Source organism: Danio rerio, chromosome 3 (genome assembly GCF_049306965.1).
Source record: "Danio rerio strain Tuebingen ecotype United States chromosome 3, GRCz12tu, whole genome shotgun sequence".
Lineage (NCBI taxonomy): Eukaryota > Metazoa > Chordata > Actinopteri > Cypriniformes > Danionidae > Danio > Danio rerio.
In genome coordinates this window covers 48,056,723-48,073,423 of record NC_133178.1, presented here as the reverse complement: position 1 = coordinate 48,073,423, position 16,701 = coordinate 48,056,723, and the positions used below count along the sequence as shown (strand labels likewise).

The following is a 16,701-nucleotide window of genomic DNA, read 5'->3' as shown; positions in this document are numbered from 1 at the left end:
AGGTAAACTGGAGAATAGTCGTGTTATATGCACGTTTGTTCTCTCCAGAATTATTAACAAAAGAAAAAAAAACAGAATGGGAGAGTTTAGCTGACGCGGTAACGCAGCGGGGTCTGGTTGGGCACCTCGTTGGAATGAGCTTATAGAGTGATAGTTGAGCAGACTTCAGCAGTGTTATTGGCGTAGCTCATAAAGCGCATGGCATCATTTTTTGACACTGTCATTCCTGAGCCCAGTTCGAATCTAGCGTCTGATGAACATATTTTTCTTTTTTCCCCATTGCATGTCAGATTTTGCCTACTCTTCTTCACAAGGAAGACAAGTAGGAATCATTAATAAGTGTGTGTATTATGTTAAGTGCATTTGAGCATCACATATTATTTGCACATTTATTGAATGGAAATGTTTCTGATTCACGTGTGCATATTCGTCTTCAGATGGCACCTTTATAGCAATGTGCGTGCGGTCGATGGTTCCAATTACATTGGGAAAACCAGCGATCACTGCAAATTACACTTTAATGTTTGGCTGGTCAACTGTATGGTATGGAAACGTTATATACCTGCTAGACATGCAGATGATCCCGTCTCATACAGCTGCCATTGCACGGCTTAAATATACTTTGTAGTGTGCAATTTAACATAATTGCCTCTAGGAGTCGCCAATGGAAATAAAACAAACACACACAAGAAATAAATGTACGCCACACATGAAGTTGCCGTAGACCAACGCACATTCTCACATTCATTTTATCGTTAGTAAATCTAAACGTGAGCATGAAACCTGCCGTATACAAAGTTTCTGTCCATAAGCAGCGTTGATACATGAGGCCCCAGGTGTTTGTTTGCTGAGGTAAAAGTTTTTGCAATAAGTACAAAAGGAAAACCATGAGGTGATGACATTTACAAGCGAGTGTCAGAAGCATAGTAGCACGATTTAGCATGATTTTTTTTCATTTAGAACCATCTAATGTCAGGAAGGATATGTGCACATTAGTGGAAATTGCTTGGGCATGAATTTCAAAACATTTTGGCGATAAACACAAGCTATAAATTGTATTTGGGATTGGCTCTGCCATATAATCGTTGGTGGGTTTGACTAAATAATTTAATTTAATATTTATTAATTTAGCTGTTGCTTTTTTTTTCGACTTATGATTGAGGATAAAAGAAGCATTTCAAATCATCTGAGAGCACTAATGTATAAACTCTATGACATTCATTCATTCATTTTCATTTCGACTTAGTCCCTTTATTAATCTGGGGTCGCCCAGAATCAGAATATCCTTGAGCTCAGGGCTCCCTTCCATTTAAAGGGCGAGAGGGGAGTTTGAGTCCGGGTAGATCTAGATATGGCTGACTAAAAGTTGTCTATGATGCCATTTTTGATTATTCAGTTTACTTATATTGCATGTCTTTTGAAGGTGGGAGAAAACTGAGGGGAACCTAGAAAAACCCACGCTAACATGAGGAAAACATGCTAACTCTGCACAGAAACTGGCCCAGTACCAGTGGCATTCTTGCTGTGAGGCGACAGTGCTAAGCACTGGGCCGCCATGCTGCCCTATCAGGAGAAGAGGGAGGAGTAGGGGTGGATTCATCAGGACAAAGATGACTTCGAGTGAAAAACTCAGAATTCTTAGAAAATCGTCTGATTGGCGTGATATGAGTAGCTGGTGCGGGACCAGATGTGATCAATCATGAGCATGTGATCCTCTCTAAATTTGTTTATGAATAAATGGCACATAAAGAGGAGAAATTGTGTCTCTTACAGGTGGTTTGTCAAGCCTGCTCACCTGTGTGGAGCACACTAAGAATTGCACAATGTTTCCCATAAAGTATAGAGTGCTTATAAGAAGGTGTCTGGTGCATATCGGAAGGAAAAGAGTGTGTAACCTTATTTGTCAAGCACACTTACCTGCGGGAAGCCCATTAAAAATTGGACAGTATGGAGGATAGCTGGAGGATAACTGAGCTCTGGGTCCAAAGTGAGATTGAAGCTTGCGTTGCCCTCCCCTGCTGGTAAAAAAATAAAGTGATGGGGAACCACACTGTGCAAGGACCAAATCTTCATAGTAAAGCAAAACATCCTAAACAACCTTCCAAAGACAACTATCATGGTATTCAGTCAGATTTATGCAACTTTCCATCTTATGTTTGTGTAAATCAGACGTAGACTATTTATTATGTGGTCTTTGAGGAAGCAGAGATGTTGTATTGCTGGTCTGGTATTTAGTCACATCCAGGTAAGTCACTGCTGAAAAAAAACATCCCTGTTTTAACAGTAGACTGGACAGATGAAACAGGTTAGGATGTGGTTGACTTGACTACTAAAACATGTCAAAATACTTTATAATACTGGCTGTTGTATAATAAGTGGCATTTTAGATTTGTCCTAAGTAATAACAACTAGTCAATGTTTTGTAATAATATTTTGAATTTTATGGAAGTTTTAAAGCTTGTAATTGATGCTGAGGCTGAACATGTTGGTTACTTAATCAAGTGCTGAATCTGCAACTTGAATAGACTATATAGATTTAGATTACAGTGCACTACAACAATATTAATATTTCAATAATATATAAAATAAAATGTCTTTTATGAGATTTCATGTGACGAAACATTTTGTATGCCAGATGAAAATAAATATGCAAGAGCTAAATTATTACAAAGAATGTTATTCATTTAAAGGTTTTATAGTGCAGCCATTTTTAACCTTATAAATCAATATCCAAATCATTCAGAACAGAATGAAATCATTTCATATTAATGCAGCAACTGCATTTAATAAATGAAAACCTAATCACTTCGACATGAGAACAGAATACAGTGTAATCAAAATGTTAATGCCACGATTTCAGTATTCATAAGGGTTCATTCGGAAATCTGTAAGCTGCTTTATTTTAAAGAGCCCCTATTATACATTAAAAGCGTCAAATTTTGGTTTTAAGGGTCTCCAGCAAAAGGCTGATATGCATGCAAGATCCAAAAACACTTTCCTTGCCTCAAAGTAAGTATTCATTTTCACCTAATTATCCGAGCAACTCCCATATGATTCGTTCAGCGACTCATTTGTTCCCAAACCCCACCTTAGCGCGAAGCTAATCTGTGCTGATTGGACCGATGACAGCCTGTTGCGATTGGTCGACAGCGTTAAGCGCGAGACAGAGTGAAATGCCCAGCACAGCTTATCAACTATATTGAAGTAGTCAGAGTGCAGAGTGTATGTGTGAGCATACCTGCAAAACATTCTATTGCTCTATTCTTAATTTGTCTTAATTTGTATTGTGTCGCCTCACAGCAAGAAGGTTGCTGGTTCCAGCCTCGGCTGGGTCAGTTGCTGCACGTGTGTAAGAACAGCTGACAGTGGCCATAGCAAGGACAAACGGCAGTGGAACGCAAGCTCACAAATGCATTTAAATCCATAAAGAAAGTGTGTCGCGTTTTCAACGTGGCATTAGACGCTCTATGAGAATAGAAAGAATTTACCAGATACAGTACAAGCACTTACAAGTAAAAAAACACAATTAAATGCACAGTTAACAAGCTAGAGAAAACAAGGAGCCAACCATTTTAATCACATAAGAAACTGATCCATGTACTGACAGTTCCTGTTGAGCTCTGACAAGTGCCTTACATCAATAGTCTTTTCTGATCCTTCCTTTAACAAACGACAACGAATGCCCCATTGTAAGCGTGTAGATTCTAGAAGCACTCAAACAGCATAAGGCTGGGCGATAATGCTGAGATATGTTTGCAAAAATAAACCTCAACCACTGACTCTTCACAGTTTCATCTTTGGGTAGAGAAAAAAATACTAACTTTCCCTCACACTTCCAATAATATCCAGCTGATCACTGCATCTTCGTGACTTGTCTTTTTCTTTGCTACTGTTTGGGGTGGGGCCACAGGGCGGGGCTTAAGTTTCCTATCAAGGTCACGCAGAAACAGCTAAAGACTCGTTATCAAGACGATTCATTTGAAGCACTATGAGTCGACTCTTTTATAAATGAATCAATAGTTTTTAACACTGTGCACTTTCCGATTAAAACCTTAGCTGGATATTTCATTTCACTTAGAGCTGTGCTACACACTACATGGAAGGTCATTCTCAAAAACCTATTATAGGGGTTCTTTAAATACTTTTTTATTATGATGTTTTCACTACATCAGTAGCCAATATTCAAAAATAAGAATTTATGTTCACACAAAATAGGTCGAAAATATGAATACTCATGAGGTAATTATTGGCACATCACATCACAGCTCTGCTAAACATAAACACCAAATCATGAAACAAGCTCAGCAAATATAGATACAGTTTGTTCAGTTTACTTTCCCTGCACTTGTTTCAAATGTAATTAAGTTTCTTTGGATTAAAATGTTGGATGGTAGATATTGACTTCCATGTTATTTTTATTTATTTATTTTTCGAAGTCTATGGGCTAGCAGTTTCCAACATTCTTAAAAATTTAGATTTTTTTGTAAACTACAGAATAAAGAGTCACACTGTGTTGAATTTAAGTTACATTGCATCCACATACCAACTAATTCTCATTAGATTATAAGGCCGTTGAGGTTGGAGTTAGGGTTAAGGTTAGTGTAAGTTGACATGTACTTGCAAAGTTTCTTATAGTCAGTTAAATGTCTGTTGAAGGAGCAGTGTCAACATATATTAAGCAGACATTCTACTTATACTCAAACAGGAAGGATAGAAACCAGAAAACAGCAACTGTTCATCCACACCCAAAACACAGTATTTATATCACTAAAACTGAAACTCTTTGAAAACTCCTGTCAGGGTGAAGATTTCCTAAAAAAGTGGGTTCTGTGTAGTTGTGTAGTCTGTGTAGTAAATTTTTAGACATGTCTTTTGTGTAACATCACATTGCACTGTGTGATCCCTGTTGTTTACTTGACAGATGGCTATGCAGTGGCCAATGTAAACAAATACTTATGCAAATAAAAGTACTAATGGAGCTTATAACATTCTGATACATAGGCAATTATCCCACTTAATTTCAAAAGGCACAAAACTGCTGTGCTTTACATTTTTTAGGCATCTATTGTATAGGAGTATATCACAAACTATTGCTTTGGCATGTTCTTGACAGTGCTCATTTGGCATTTTTGCGGTTTTGTGTGGACAAAGATTTATTTTAAACTGTGCATATAGTATGTGGACAAGTTTTATTTATTTATTTATTTTTTACAAAAAATACTCGTGTATGTGTGGACATGGCCTGAAACTCTAGTAAAAAAAAAAAAAAAAAATTACATTATAGCATTACATATAGCACATAAAGAGTATAACCTAGAATGCAATTGAGGTTAATATTGTTTTGCATTTTTAAATATGTTTTTATTTTTATACTATATTTAAATTTGCTGTACATTTCAGGGGTGTGTTTCCGAAAACTAACATTAGCCAACTAAGGTTGCAAGTTGTGCCGTTACAAACAGTTTGTTGATTTTGCGTTTCCCAAATTCGTTGTTGCAATGAACATTCACAATCTGCATCGCAAACTTGTACGCTTGCAACTACAACCCTGGAGCTGTAGTTAGAAACATATTTCCTGGCTGTGTTCAATTCCCACTCGTCCCCCTATGCCCTATCCATTTAGAACATTCTAACATTTAAACTTGGAATGATTTTTTTTTAAAAAAGCCATGAAGTCATCTCTCTTAGATGTAATTTGCTTTCGTTTTGCTAATCCATATTTACAGTTTTTCTCGTTTGCTTTGATGCAGTTGTCAACTGAAACTCCACATTTTCAAAACAGTAAACACACAGGCCTAAACAGCGGCACTCATGGTCAAAACAACACATTTTGCTTGCAAAAGGCACATATCGTGTCAAAACATTTAATATATGCAACAAAAGCTAGTTTTACCTTCAAGCAACATAACTTGCAAACAAGTATATGAGCTCTTTCAATTAATCATTACACAATGGACAACAAAATACAAAATACAAAACTCAGTGCACCTCCATTGCTTGCCATTGTAGCTTATTGCCAATGCCATTTGTTGTCTTTATATTTGGGCTGTCAAATTTGCCTTTTTGCAAAGAATTGAATCCAGAATAAGATATGCTTTGATTAAATATATATTGAATTTATGATATTTTTCAAAATGTGGCTGAAAACTAAAGATAAGATAAAAGTAATAAAATACTGTAAATATTAGAGAAAACACATGTAAACTAATATACAGTCAAATCTATTGGGAGTATAGGACATAGCCATTTTGACCTCCTCCATCAATGCTGGCACAGAACAACACAGACCTTCCATCGTTTTTATAAGGTTTGCAGACTGATTGCTAATTGAAGATTTGTGTGAAGGAGTGTCAAACCGGTGCTTCAGTGATTTCATACTGATGTTGGTAGTTTTTAATAGTTAGGAATAGATGGTTTCTGTTTGGTTACCATAACTAAAACAATGGAGTTTGGACTGCTTAAATGAAATCTGTTAACTGCTTTGAAAAATGGTGGGCAAAATGTGTCATCCCAATGAGAAAGGGTTTACACATTTGCAAGACCTGTCTTCTGCTCTGCTGGGATAGTGATAATGAAAATAAAGTGGAACCTAGTTTCTTTAACCAGGTCAAAGCAAACAAGAAAAACTGTAATTAGATTTTTTTCAGTGACCGTTGTTAGTTTAGTTTTATTTATTTATTTTTTTTTTTATAGTAAGATTGATAGCCACCTGGCCATCGGGAAAAAGGAGGTGGAGAACTGACAAATTTTAATTATATTAATGAGCAAAATAAAACAATCAAGCGGCAGCTCCTCAAGGATGCTACCACCAAACTGAAACCAAAAGTAAAACATAAAATGTTCAGGCCTGGGGTGCTTTTCATAAAACCATTGTTAGCCAACTAAGGTCGCAAGTTTCGTCTTTACAAACATAGTTAGTTTATTTGCTGTTTCCCTAATCCGTTGCTCCGACAAACATTCGCAAACTGCGTCGCAAACTTGAGCACTCGCAACAACAGCTCTGGAGGTGTAGTTAAAAACATAGTCCCTGTCTGTGATCTATTACCACTTATCCCCCCTATGCCCTATTTATTTAGAACATTCTAATATTCAAAGTTGGAATTAATAAAAATAAAAAAGGATTAAGGTCTTCTTTCTTAGATGTAATTTGCTTTCACACTTTTTTTACAGTTCAGTTTTAGCGATTTTCATGTTTACAATCGTACTCCCTTCGCAGTGCACATTGAAAACATTGATGTCATTTTAAACACAGCCTCATGGCGAAAGCTATTGGTGACCTATTATTTAAGATCGGAAATTTATGTTACGTCTCCAAAGCTTGTGAAAACAAAAACCATATGTTAATTCTTTTCATTTATAGTAGGTTATTTATTAATAAAAATAATAATAAAAAATAAAGAAACTATCCTACTTAATATTAATAATAATAATAATAATAATAATAATAATAATAGTTATTATTATTATTATTATTATTGTTATTATTATTATTATTATTATTATTATTATTATTATTAATATTAATATCATTAATAGTATTATGAAAGTATGATTTTTTTATTTCTAATAAATACTAAATATTGCATTTCATTTTATATTAAATAGACTCAGTATTTATTTATTTATTTATTTATTTATTTATTTATATTTATTTATTTCTATGATTTATATGATATTAGAAAACTTGTTAGCTTTTGTAAGTGATACATTATAGAATAGAATTTATAATGTTCAACTTCTCAGTAAAATTATTAAAGCAAACATAGGACATATGTGCCATTTACATATATTTCAGTTAATATGGAAATCGAGTGCCAAGTATATGCGAGTTACCAAAACTAAAATTGGATTTTATTTTAAATAAATGTGCGTGTAAAACAACATAATTTGCACAAAAAAAAAATTTCTCTAAAGAAGTAGTTACTCCACCCAATTTAGAGCATCATTATGGGTGTTTTATGGTATAACTAACGTGGTTCAAGCGATGGATCTGCAACAGAGAAACTGCACGTTTTGGGAAACACTCGTCACTACATAGTTCTATTCCCAAACGATGCATTTTACTATGATATTTCAGCGCCAAGTTACGTCAATGTTTGGAAAACGCACCCCTGGTCGTCTACCATCTTTAAATGAGGTCTCTCCTCCTTTTATCATTCAGAGCTCCACCGAAAGACTTGAGCCAGGTGACTGGTCCAAGTGTGAGTAGTGAGCATTCATGCCACCGGCCTTGCACACTCACGGCTCTTGGCCCCCCACTCGCTACATATCTATCGTGCAATTTTACATTTAATTCAATTAACAAAAAATGATTGATCTATTTTAACTAAAATAATTAGTCTTAGTTTTCGTTTACTAAAATAACCTTGAATGCATTAATGTGGTATAAAATGTGCTTAATTGTCCTTGGGGTATAAAATAGACTTTTTTTTTTTTTTCCTTTATGCGCAATATACTTTAGTTTCTTTAAAATTTATGATGAAATGTGAACTGCTTATGTTATAATGAGATTCACCTACAATAGTTACTTTGTATGTTAATGTGTCTGAAAGCGCTAATGGCTGGTACATAAGAGCACTAATGGTACACCTCTGTATGCGTTTATTTTATTTTATTTTATTTTTTTGCAGGACCATCAGACCATTCTTAGGGCCTGGGCCGTGAAAGACTTTGCTCCAAACTGCCCACTTTATGTGCAGATCCTCAAACCTGAGAATAAGTTTCACATCAAGTTCGCAGGTCAGTGTGCGAAATGTGTTTCTCTGAAGGATGCAGGTGTGAAATTTGAAGCATTCGGTATGTATGTGAGTGTGTGTGGAAAAGTAGGAGATCAACCAATCTCCTTCTGAAGCTCTGTGTCTTTCATCACATCATCTGAGGAAAATTCAAAATTGCTTTTTGCTTTCCGAGTCTTTATATTCTGCTTTGCTGTGATGGACTGCATATGTGTGTGAAGGCCAGTAGTATTATCATTAATTAAAGCTATTAGATGGATAGAAAGTGGAAATATTTTGACCTACAAATAACTGTATGATTACAAGCTTTACATAATAAGTTTGCATTACATTTCATAGTTCAATAATGGAACAATCGTGTGCATTACTTCACGATAAAGAAATTCACATAACAAAGTTTATATATCAGGAGGTATGTTTTTTTTGCAGTTGTTGTTTTTGCGTATCCACCACTGTATAGACCGCTGTACAGACCGCTGTGTATGCTTTTTCAGATCTCAAATTTCTCTTATGAGTGCCATTCATGCCTGCTGTTCTCGCGCAAATTCACCAGTAAATCCACCAGAAGTCGCTTTTGACTGACTGACTTAGTGACTGACCAACTGACCGAGACCCCTGAACTCCCACTTCCCTGATCCCAACCAATAGTGTTTTCAAAAGCACTGATTGACCCACCCTTCCCTAAACTGCAGTGTTGTAAAAAGCAATCCAGAAAAAGAGAAGCCCCCTGTTTTTTACCACAATTTCAGATTTTACCACAGTCTCACCCTGTTATTTATTTGTTTATTTTATTTTTTAGATTTTGTTTTCATCTTACCTGGTTTCTGAAATAGTTCTTCACCGGACTCGAACCCTGTTGTTGTGGTCAACTCCGATCTGTGTCTCAAGTCTGCCAACGTACATGTTGAGCTACCGGACAAACTGGTAACACTGGAAAAGACAACCATACAGAGATAAGCGGTCAGCTGGTAAGCATGAAAAGGAATGGCATTGTACCTATTCGTATTGTTCGTTTTAAAGATGAAATTCAGCCAATCGTAGCTCTGGCTACATAATTTGCCATCTCTAGAAAAGTATATCAGTACATTTTCAGAATGAGCCTTTGTTGGTAATAACACTGCCAATGCTTTTTAGCCCTTTTCACATATACAGACCTTTCTGGAAAATACCGGTAAATTCGTTCTGGCTATTTTCGGGAAAGAGAAGTTGTAACATTGCCGGTAATTTGCCGGAATGCTGCGCTGTGTGAACGCAGAAAGAAGATTGCCGGAAAGAGCATGTACACATCTAGAACGTGCTGACGTGAGACATCTACTTTAGCCAATCAAAACAGTCAGATGCATGACGTCCGCTCGCTTTATGAGAATAAAAGCCTTTGAATATTTTCCCAGACACATTTGGCTGCTAGAAGTTAGTCAAATAACGTTTCTATGTTCATCTTAATGCCAACTGTGTAAATAATTATCAATGAGATGCTTATGATAAGCCGTTGTTTGTTTACCTTCAAGCTCCGCTTTCAGTTGCTTGACGTGTCACGTGTGCCCGTGAGCGCCAGCACACACACACACACACATTTCATGTGCATCTCGACATGCGAAATTATTTCTCTATATGATTTCATTGAAGTTGTTTACAATACTGATCCATCCACAGAGTTTGCAATGTAGTCAATTGTTTACAAATACAAGCGCAGCCATTTAAAACTCATTTCTTGTTAATGATGTCACAATTTATCTGTATTTTGGAATGGATGTGTGAATGGTCTTTTCTGGAAAAAATCTGTAAATTCCTCACCTGTGTAAACAGCGCTTTTTTAAATTTACAGGTGAAGTCATTCCAGAAATTTTCCAGATATTTACCAGTATCAGTGTGTGAAAGGGGCCATTGTCTACCACCCCTATTATCCCAACCATACAATACAACCAAGTACAAATTAATATGTAAAATAAACAAGTGAACGAATGAACATTGGCTTCATCAATCATTGACCTTTAGCATGAACTGGGGCAATTTGCCACAGAGTGTGACTAGGCTGGGATGAGAATCAGCACCTCCAAGTCCAAGCCATGGTGTTCTACAGGAAAAAGGTGATTTGCCATCTCTAGTTTGGAGGAAAGTTCTTACCTCAGGTGGAGATATTCAAGTATCTTGGGGTTTTGTTCACAGGTGAGGGAAAAATGGAACGTGAGATTGACAGGCGGATCGGTGCAGCAGCAGCAGTAATGCGGTCGATAAATCGGTCCATTCTGGTAAAGAATGAGCTGAACTGAAAGACAAAGCTCTTGATTTACTGGTCAATTTGAGTTCCTAATCTCACCTATGGTCATGGAAAGGACAAGATCTCAGACCCAGTTTACACTAATGCATTTTAGTTTTAAAACGCACAAGTTTTGCTACGGTTACGCCACCTGTCCACACTACTCCAGAGTTTTCGAACCCTGAAAATGGAGCACTTTGGAAACGCTGGAGAGGCCGTTTTCATTCTAAAACACTGCTACTCCGTCTCAGTGTGGATGGGGGGAAACAGAGACATCTGAAAACGAAGGCAGGGCTGCCGACATTCGTCTCTCTGATTGGGGCTTTTTCCTCAATTTTAAGTAGCCTACACACACAGTTCAGTCTCTCAGTTCAGCGGATCGTTTTCATTCTAAAAAGCTGTTTTAAAACTAAAACACACTAGTGTAAATAGGGCCTCAGATACAAGCAGCCGCAATGAGTTTCCTTCACAGGGTGGCAGGGTGCACTCTTATAGATAGGGTGAGAACCTCTGTCACCCGGGAGGAGCTTGGAGTAGAGTAGGTGTTCCTCCACATCAAGAGACATCAGCTAAGGTGGCTTGGCCATCTGTTTCTGATGCCTCCTGGACGTCTACCTAGGAATTGTTCCAGGCATGTCCCACCGGTAGGAGGCCTCGGGGAGGACCCAGGACACGATGGAGGGACTATGTCTCTAGGCTGGCCTGGGAACGCCTCAGGAAGCTCCGGAGAAGCTGGATGAAATGTCTTGGGAGAGGGAAGTCTGGGGTTCTCTTCTAAGACTGCTGGCCCTGTGACCCGGCAATGGAAAAGTGAATTAAAATGAAATTTAATTAAATTAAATGAACAAACGAATTAACTAATAAATAAATAAATAACCAAAAAAAAAAAATAAACAAGTATATAACAGGGTGAGAATGTGGTAAAATCTGAAAACGTGGTAAAAATCAGGCGAGGGCTTTTCTTTTTCTGGATTGCTTTTTAAAACTGTCAATTGGGCTTAGGGAAGTGGGTTGGTGGGTCAATCAGTGGTTTTGAAAACACTATTGGTTGGGTTTAGGGAAGAAGGAGGGTGGGATAGTCGATCAGTCAGTCAGTCGACAGCAGCCTCTGGTGCATTTGTGCAAGAACAGCAGGTGCGAATGGCATTCATTCGTGAAAAAGTGTAAACAAATTTAGCTCCTGGGACGTATTTGGCACTTTTCCAGAAATTTATATAGGGGTATGTTTTCAGAATGAGCCTTGGATAATGTATGGCTATTGAAATACAAAGGAAATGCTTACAGTATGCATCAGTAAACAAAAAGCTATAAAAATAATTAAAAAGAAATAAACAAAATAAATATTTCTACTCTTATGAAATGAGATAAAGAAGGATGATAAAAAGCGACATGTATAATCATGCACCAAATAAATCAAATATGTGCAATGGTAAATCTAAACAATTGAACAAATCTAAATAAATATGTGTGAATCTTTAAAATGAGCAAAAATAATAAACCAAAACAGTTCCTAAAAATAACAAAACATCAAAACATAAATAATACATCTTTCTGTGTATGTAAACAAATAAAAAATTGTCATTTCTAATTACCATCAAATGAGTTGTTTTTGCATCAGTAAAAATAATACAAAAAACTACAATTATAAATACAATTACAAATATAATACATAATTATGCACTCTGAAACCAACTGAATATAGTCATAAAAGTTACAGAATAAATACTATTAGAATTGCCTAAAAATAAACTGAAACCAAAAAAATAAAATAGAAATAATTTTAAATTCAAAACCATAAGAACAGTGATGCTGGCTGTTTTTTTGTTTTTTTTTTTGGCAGCGTGAGTCGCTCTTATGTTTAACAGCCCAGCCAATCAAGCCTCTCTTGTTGGGCAGAGGAGCGAGTTCAGCTCTCAAAGCTCCAGTTCTGTCAGGCTCTGCTTCACACTTCTGCTTCTGTCACAGAAACTGGAGCATCTGCCTTCACTTCAGCTGCCTCAATCAGTCCCTGAGCTTTTGATTGTTCCTGAAAAGTGAAGAAAATTCATTCTCTTCACCCTTCACCTGCTTCTGTTGCTCTGCATCCTCTGGCTTTAAATCTGCTTTCCATTCAGAAAAGCAGCGGGAGCAGCTTTTAATCCACTGACCCCCGTGTGGATTCTAAATTACTAAATAAAAATACAACTGAGAAAAAAGTTTCCTTAGGTAAGTGCCACTGATATGACTTAACATACTTACTAAAATATGCCAGGGGTCCAGGTTAACTTACTGACTAAAAATACCATTAACCAAAAACATCACTAGTCCGAGTTAGCTTAATTAAAAATAACACTTACATGAGTTAGCTTTAAATACCATTGATATAAGTAAGCTTAACTATTATTATCTAGTAGTAGTAGTAATAATAATAATAATAATAATAATAATAATAATAATAATAAAGTTCCAAATTCCAATGTTACAGAAAGATTAATATACCATGTGGATACACCAAACCTGATGCCACTCTCTAATACAGACTGGTAAAAGATATTTTTTTCTTATCAACTCCATTAAAATGCATTATAAAATAAACCCTATGGTGGAATTCTACAGACCCAACTGTGTGCCATGTAAGAGATTGTGCACTCCTAAATATCTGAATGATTGCGCCTGAATAATTTCTTGGCTAAAACAAATACTGGAATTACTGTGAATGTAAACCAGCTTACTGAACATGAAGGCAATGCTCTCAGTCAGCCTCTGTCTACTTGTAATTATTTAAATTTTTGAATACTTTGAAGCTTTTTGTTCCTGGAATAAACTCGGGACAACAATCAAGGTGTTTAAGGGAGTTCAAAGACAGTGCTCGCTGATATAGAGAAATCAGTCTCTTTGGTGTGACTGTGCTTTTTTACTTCACAGACCTTTTTTGATGCTCAAAACAACAACAATACACACTAAAGAAGTTGAAAAAAATTTAAAAGCACAAGAGGTCATAAAAAGGGTGATTTTGCCTCTCAAATAAATGCTTTTGATTTAAATGGATAGTTCACCTAAAATATAAACACACTATATAGTCACCTTAAAATAGTTTCAAACCCTAATTAGTTGCAGTATTTTGTTAAAGAGCCCCTATTTTGCATTTAAAAAGGTCATATTTTGGTTTTAAGGGGTCTCCAACAAAAGTCTGATATGCATGCAAGGTCAAAAAACACTTCCATTGTCTTTTAATATGCATTTATTTTTACATATTTATCCCGACTCCTCGTTCAGCAATTCATTTGTTCCCAAACCCCTCTTAGCATGATGCTAATCTGCACTGATTGGTCCAATGACCCAACTTGTTGTAATTGGAAGACTGTGTTTAGCCCAAGACAAAGAGAGATTGTTGAATTGTTGAAGCATTGAAGTAGTCAGAGTGCAGAGTATTTGTGTGAGCCCAATGCAGATGTGCATTAAAGCAATGCAGTTTAACACTATACCATATATTGCTGAAGCACTCATCAGAAAAATGATGGGAACACAGCACAAGGCTGGGGCTTTAATGTTAGTTTTTTTTTTTTTTTTTTTGCAAAAATAAACTTCAACCACTGACTTTTCACATGTTTGAGTAGGAAAAATAACACTAACTTTCGCTCACAACTCAGAGCACAGTGTCTTTGTGACTTGATTTAACCAGGATCTGCTACAGTGTTTATCTTCCAATTTTTCTTTCAACAGTGTTTGTGGGTGGGGACGGGGTTTTTAATTTTCCCAGGCCTGTGAGCGCAACAAATGGGCAGGGCTTGAGTTCTGTTTCGACATCACTCTGACACAGCTAAAGACTCATTAAGGTGGCATTTCATTGAAACCACTATAAGTCGACTCTTTTTTATAGATGAATCAATAGTTTTAAACATGGTGCACTTTCAAATTTAAGCTTTGGCTGAATATTTCACTTCAGTTACACACTGCATAGAAGGTCATTTTCAAAAACCTATAATAGGGGCTCTTAAAACACAAAAGAAGATATTTTGAAACAAGACAAAAGCCATTGACCTCCATAATAGGAAAAACAAACACTTTGGAAGTCATTAGTTACAGGTTTTCAACTTTTTTCAAAATATATTTTACATATAAAAGATGGGTCAGTACATGACAAAATTAAAATTGTTGGGTGAACTATTACTATAAAATGTTATTATTATTATGATGATGATGATGATGATGATTATTATTATTATTATTATTATTATTATTAATTATTATTATTATTATTATTATTAAATTGCTTAGTAGTTCGCTGTAAAAATGCTTTTGAGAGTACTTTCTAGTTTAGACAGTATGGGTCGTTTTTGCATTTCTATAAAATGCATAAAACATTCCCATCACTTCAAAGCATGATGTATTGCATACCCTATGTTTATGGGACTGCAATGGTGTGTGTGTATATGTGAGGGTTATTTTTGAGTGTTTACCAGGAAATGATGTGGAGGATTTCACGCTGCAGTTGGATGTGAGGTGAGGCAATGATTAGAGAGGCAGATCACAGCAGCTTCTGTCGCTCCGGTGAGCAGCAAATCAAAGATGCCGAGAAGTGAAAGCTGACATGTGAAGACTTTGGTTTGGGATGCAGTCACATCAGCCTGTGATTCTGAGATCATGATGCGATGTGTGTGTGTGTGTGTGTGTGTGTGTGTGTGTGTGTGTGTGTGTGTGTGTGTTGACGCCGTTGGTTTTAGGGTTCATTGAGAAGCAAGAGGATGAAGGAACTCCATGAGTCAGTGCTTCAGCAGCTGAGCTTTACCCAGAGATCAAGTGCAGATTACACACTATCACACAATCTGTCAGTCTAACAAGAGCTGCTGGTCACTCACTGGAGATGAATGAGAAAGGAGTCTGGTGTTTGCTAATTTCTTTATCTGAAACTTGAAGAGCGTGACTTGTCAGTCCGTGACATGATATTGGAAAAATCGAACATTGTGAGGTTTTATATTTCTGTGATATATACTACGATATAAATACAATTTCAACAGATTAGTTGAATAGCCTTTTGTAGTGGAGCGAATCAAATAAATTGCAAGCATAATAGGACAAGATATATGAGCAATACTACATGAGTAGCGGTGCGATATGGCTGTATATTGGCGTGCATTAGCTTGAGGCCGCAAGCTAAGTGCCTTAGTGTCCCACCAGTGACGATATACAGGCATATCGCACTGCTACGAGTGTGATATGGTGTTTATACAAAAGTTCAATGACATAATCATGTATATAAACAAAAAAATCAAACACGGAGTCTCAAAGGCACATTTGTACAAGGGACTACTTTCTTCCTTCATTCATTTTTTCACACCTAAGAATTTATGTGGTCTCTGTCGACATCTTGTGGGAGAACGTCACTCGTCATTTTTCTGCTTAGCATAATGGCTGCCAATGCGCTGAATCTCCAAAATTATAAATATTTTAAAAAGGCACTATTCTTGTATATAAACTGAATAGTTGCAATCGAAACAACTATCACCAAAAAAAGCCTCAAATGTACATTATGTTGTACAACAGCAGCATTATTTGTCAAAATATAGTGAGTTTATTGATCTGCTGTCACTGTATTTGGGCAGAGTAATACACAAGGGTGAAGAGGCTGTATGAGTGCTGTTATTGCAGAATATCACACAGCTATCACACACACAGCCAACCAGAATCAAAAACCAGACAGAACTGTTGTAGAAAAATAAACAATAAATT

The 16,701-nt window shown here is 36.4% G+C and overlaps 1 protein-coding gene across 2 annotated transcripts in view; it reads left to right on the top strand.

Annotated features, from left to right (window-relative positions):
• The window catches only part of kcnt2b (potassium sodium-activated channel subfamily T member 2b), a 187,664-nt gene that overhangs the window by 110,174 nt on the left and 60,789 nt on the right, over window positions 1-16,701 (top strand). For both annotated transcript variants that reach the window (XM_009299766.5, XM_068219406.2), the window contains exon 14: window positions 8,631-8,739. In XM_009299766.5, coding sequence (XP_009298041.1) covers window positions 8,631-8,739 — 109 coding nt within the window. The remainder of the gene's footprint in view (window positions 1-8,630; window positions 8,740-16,701) is intronic.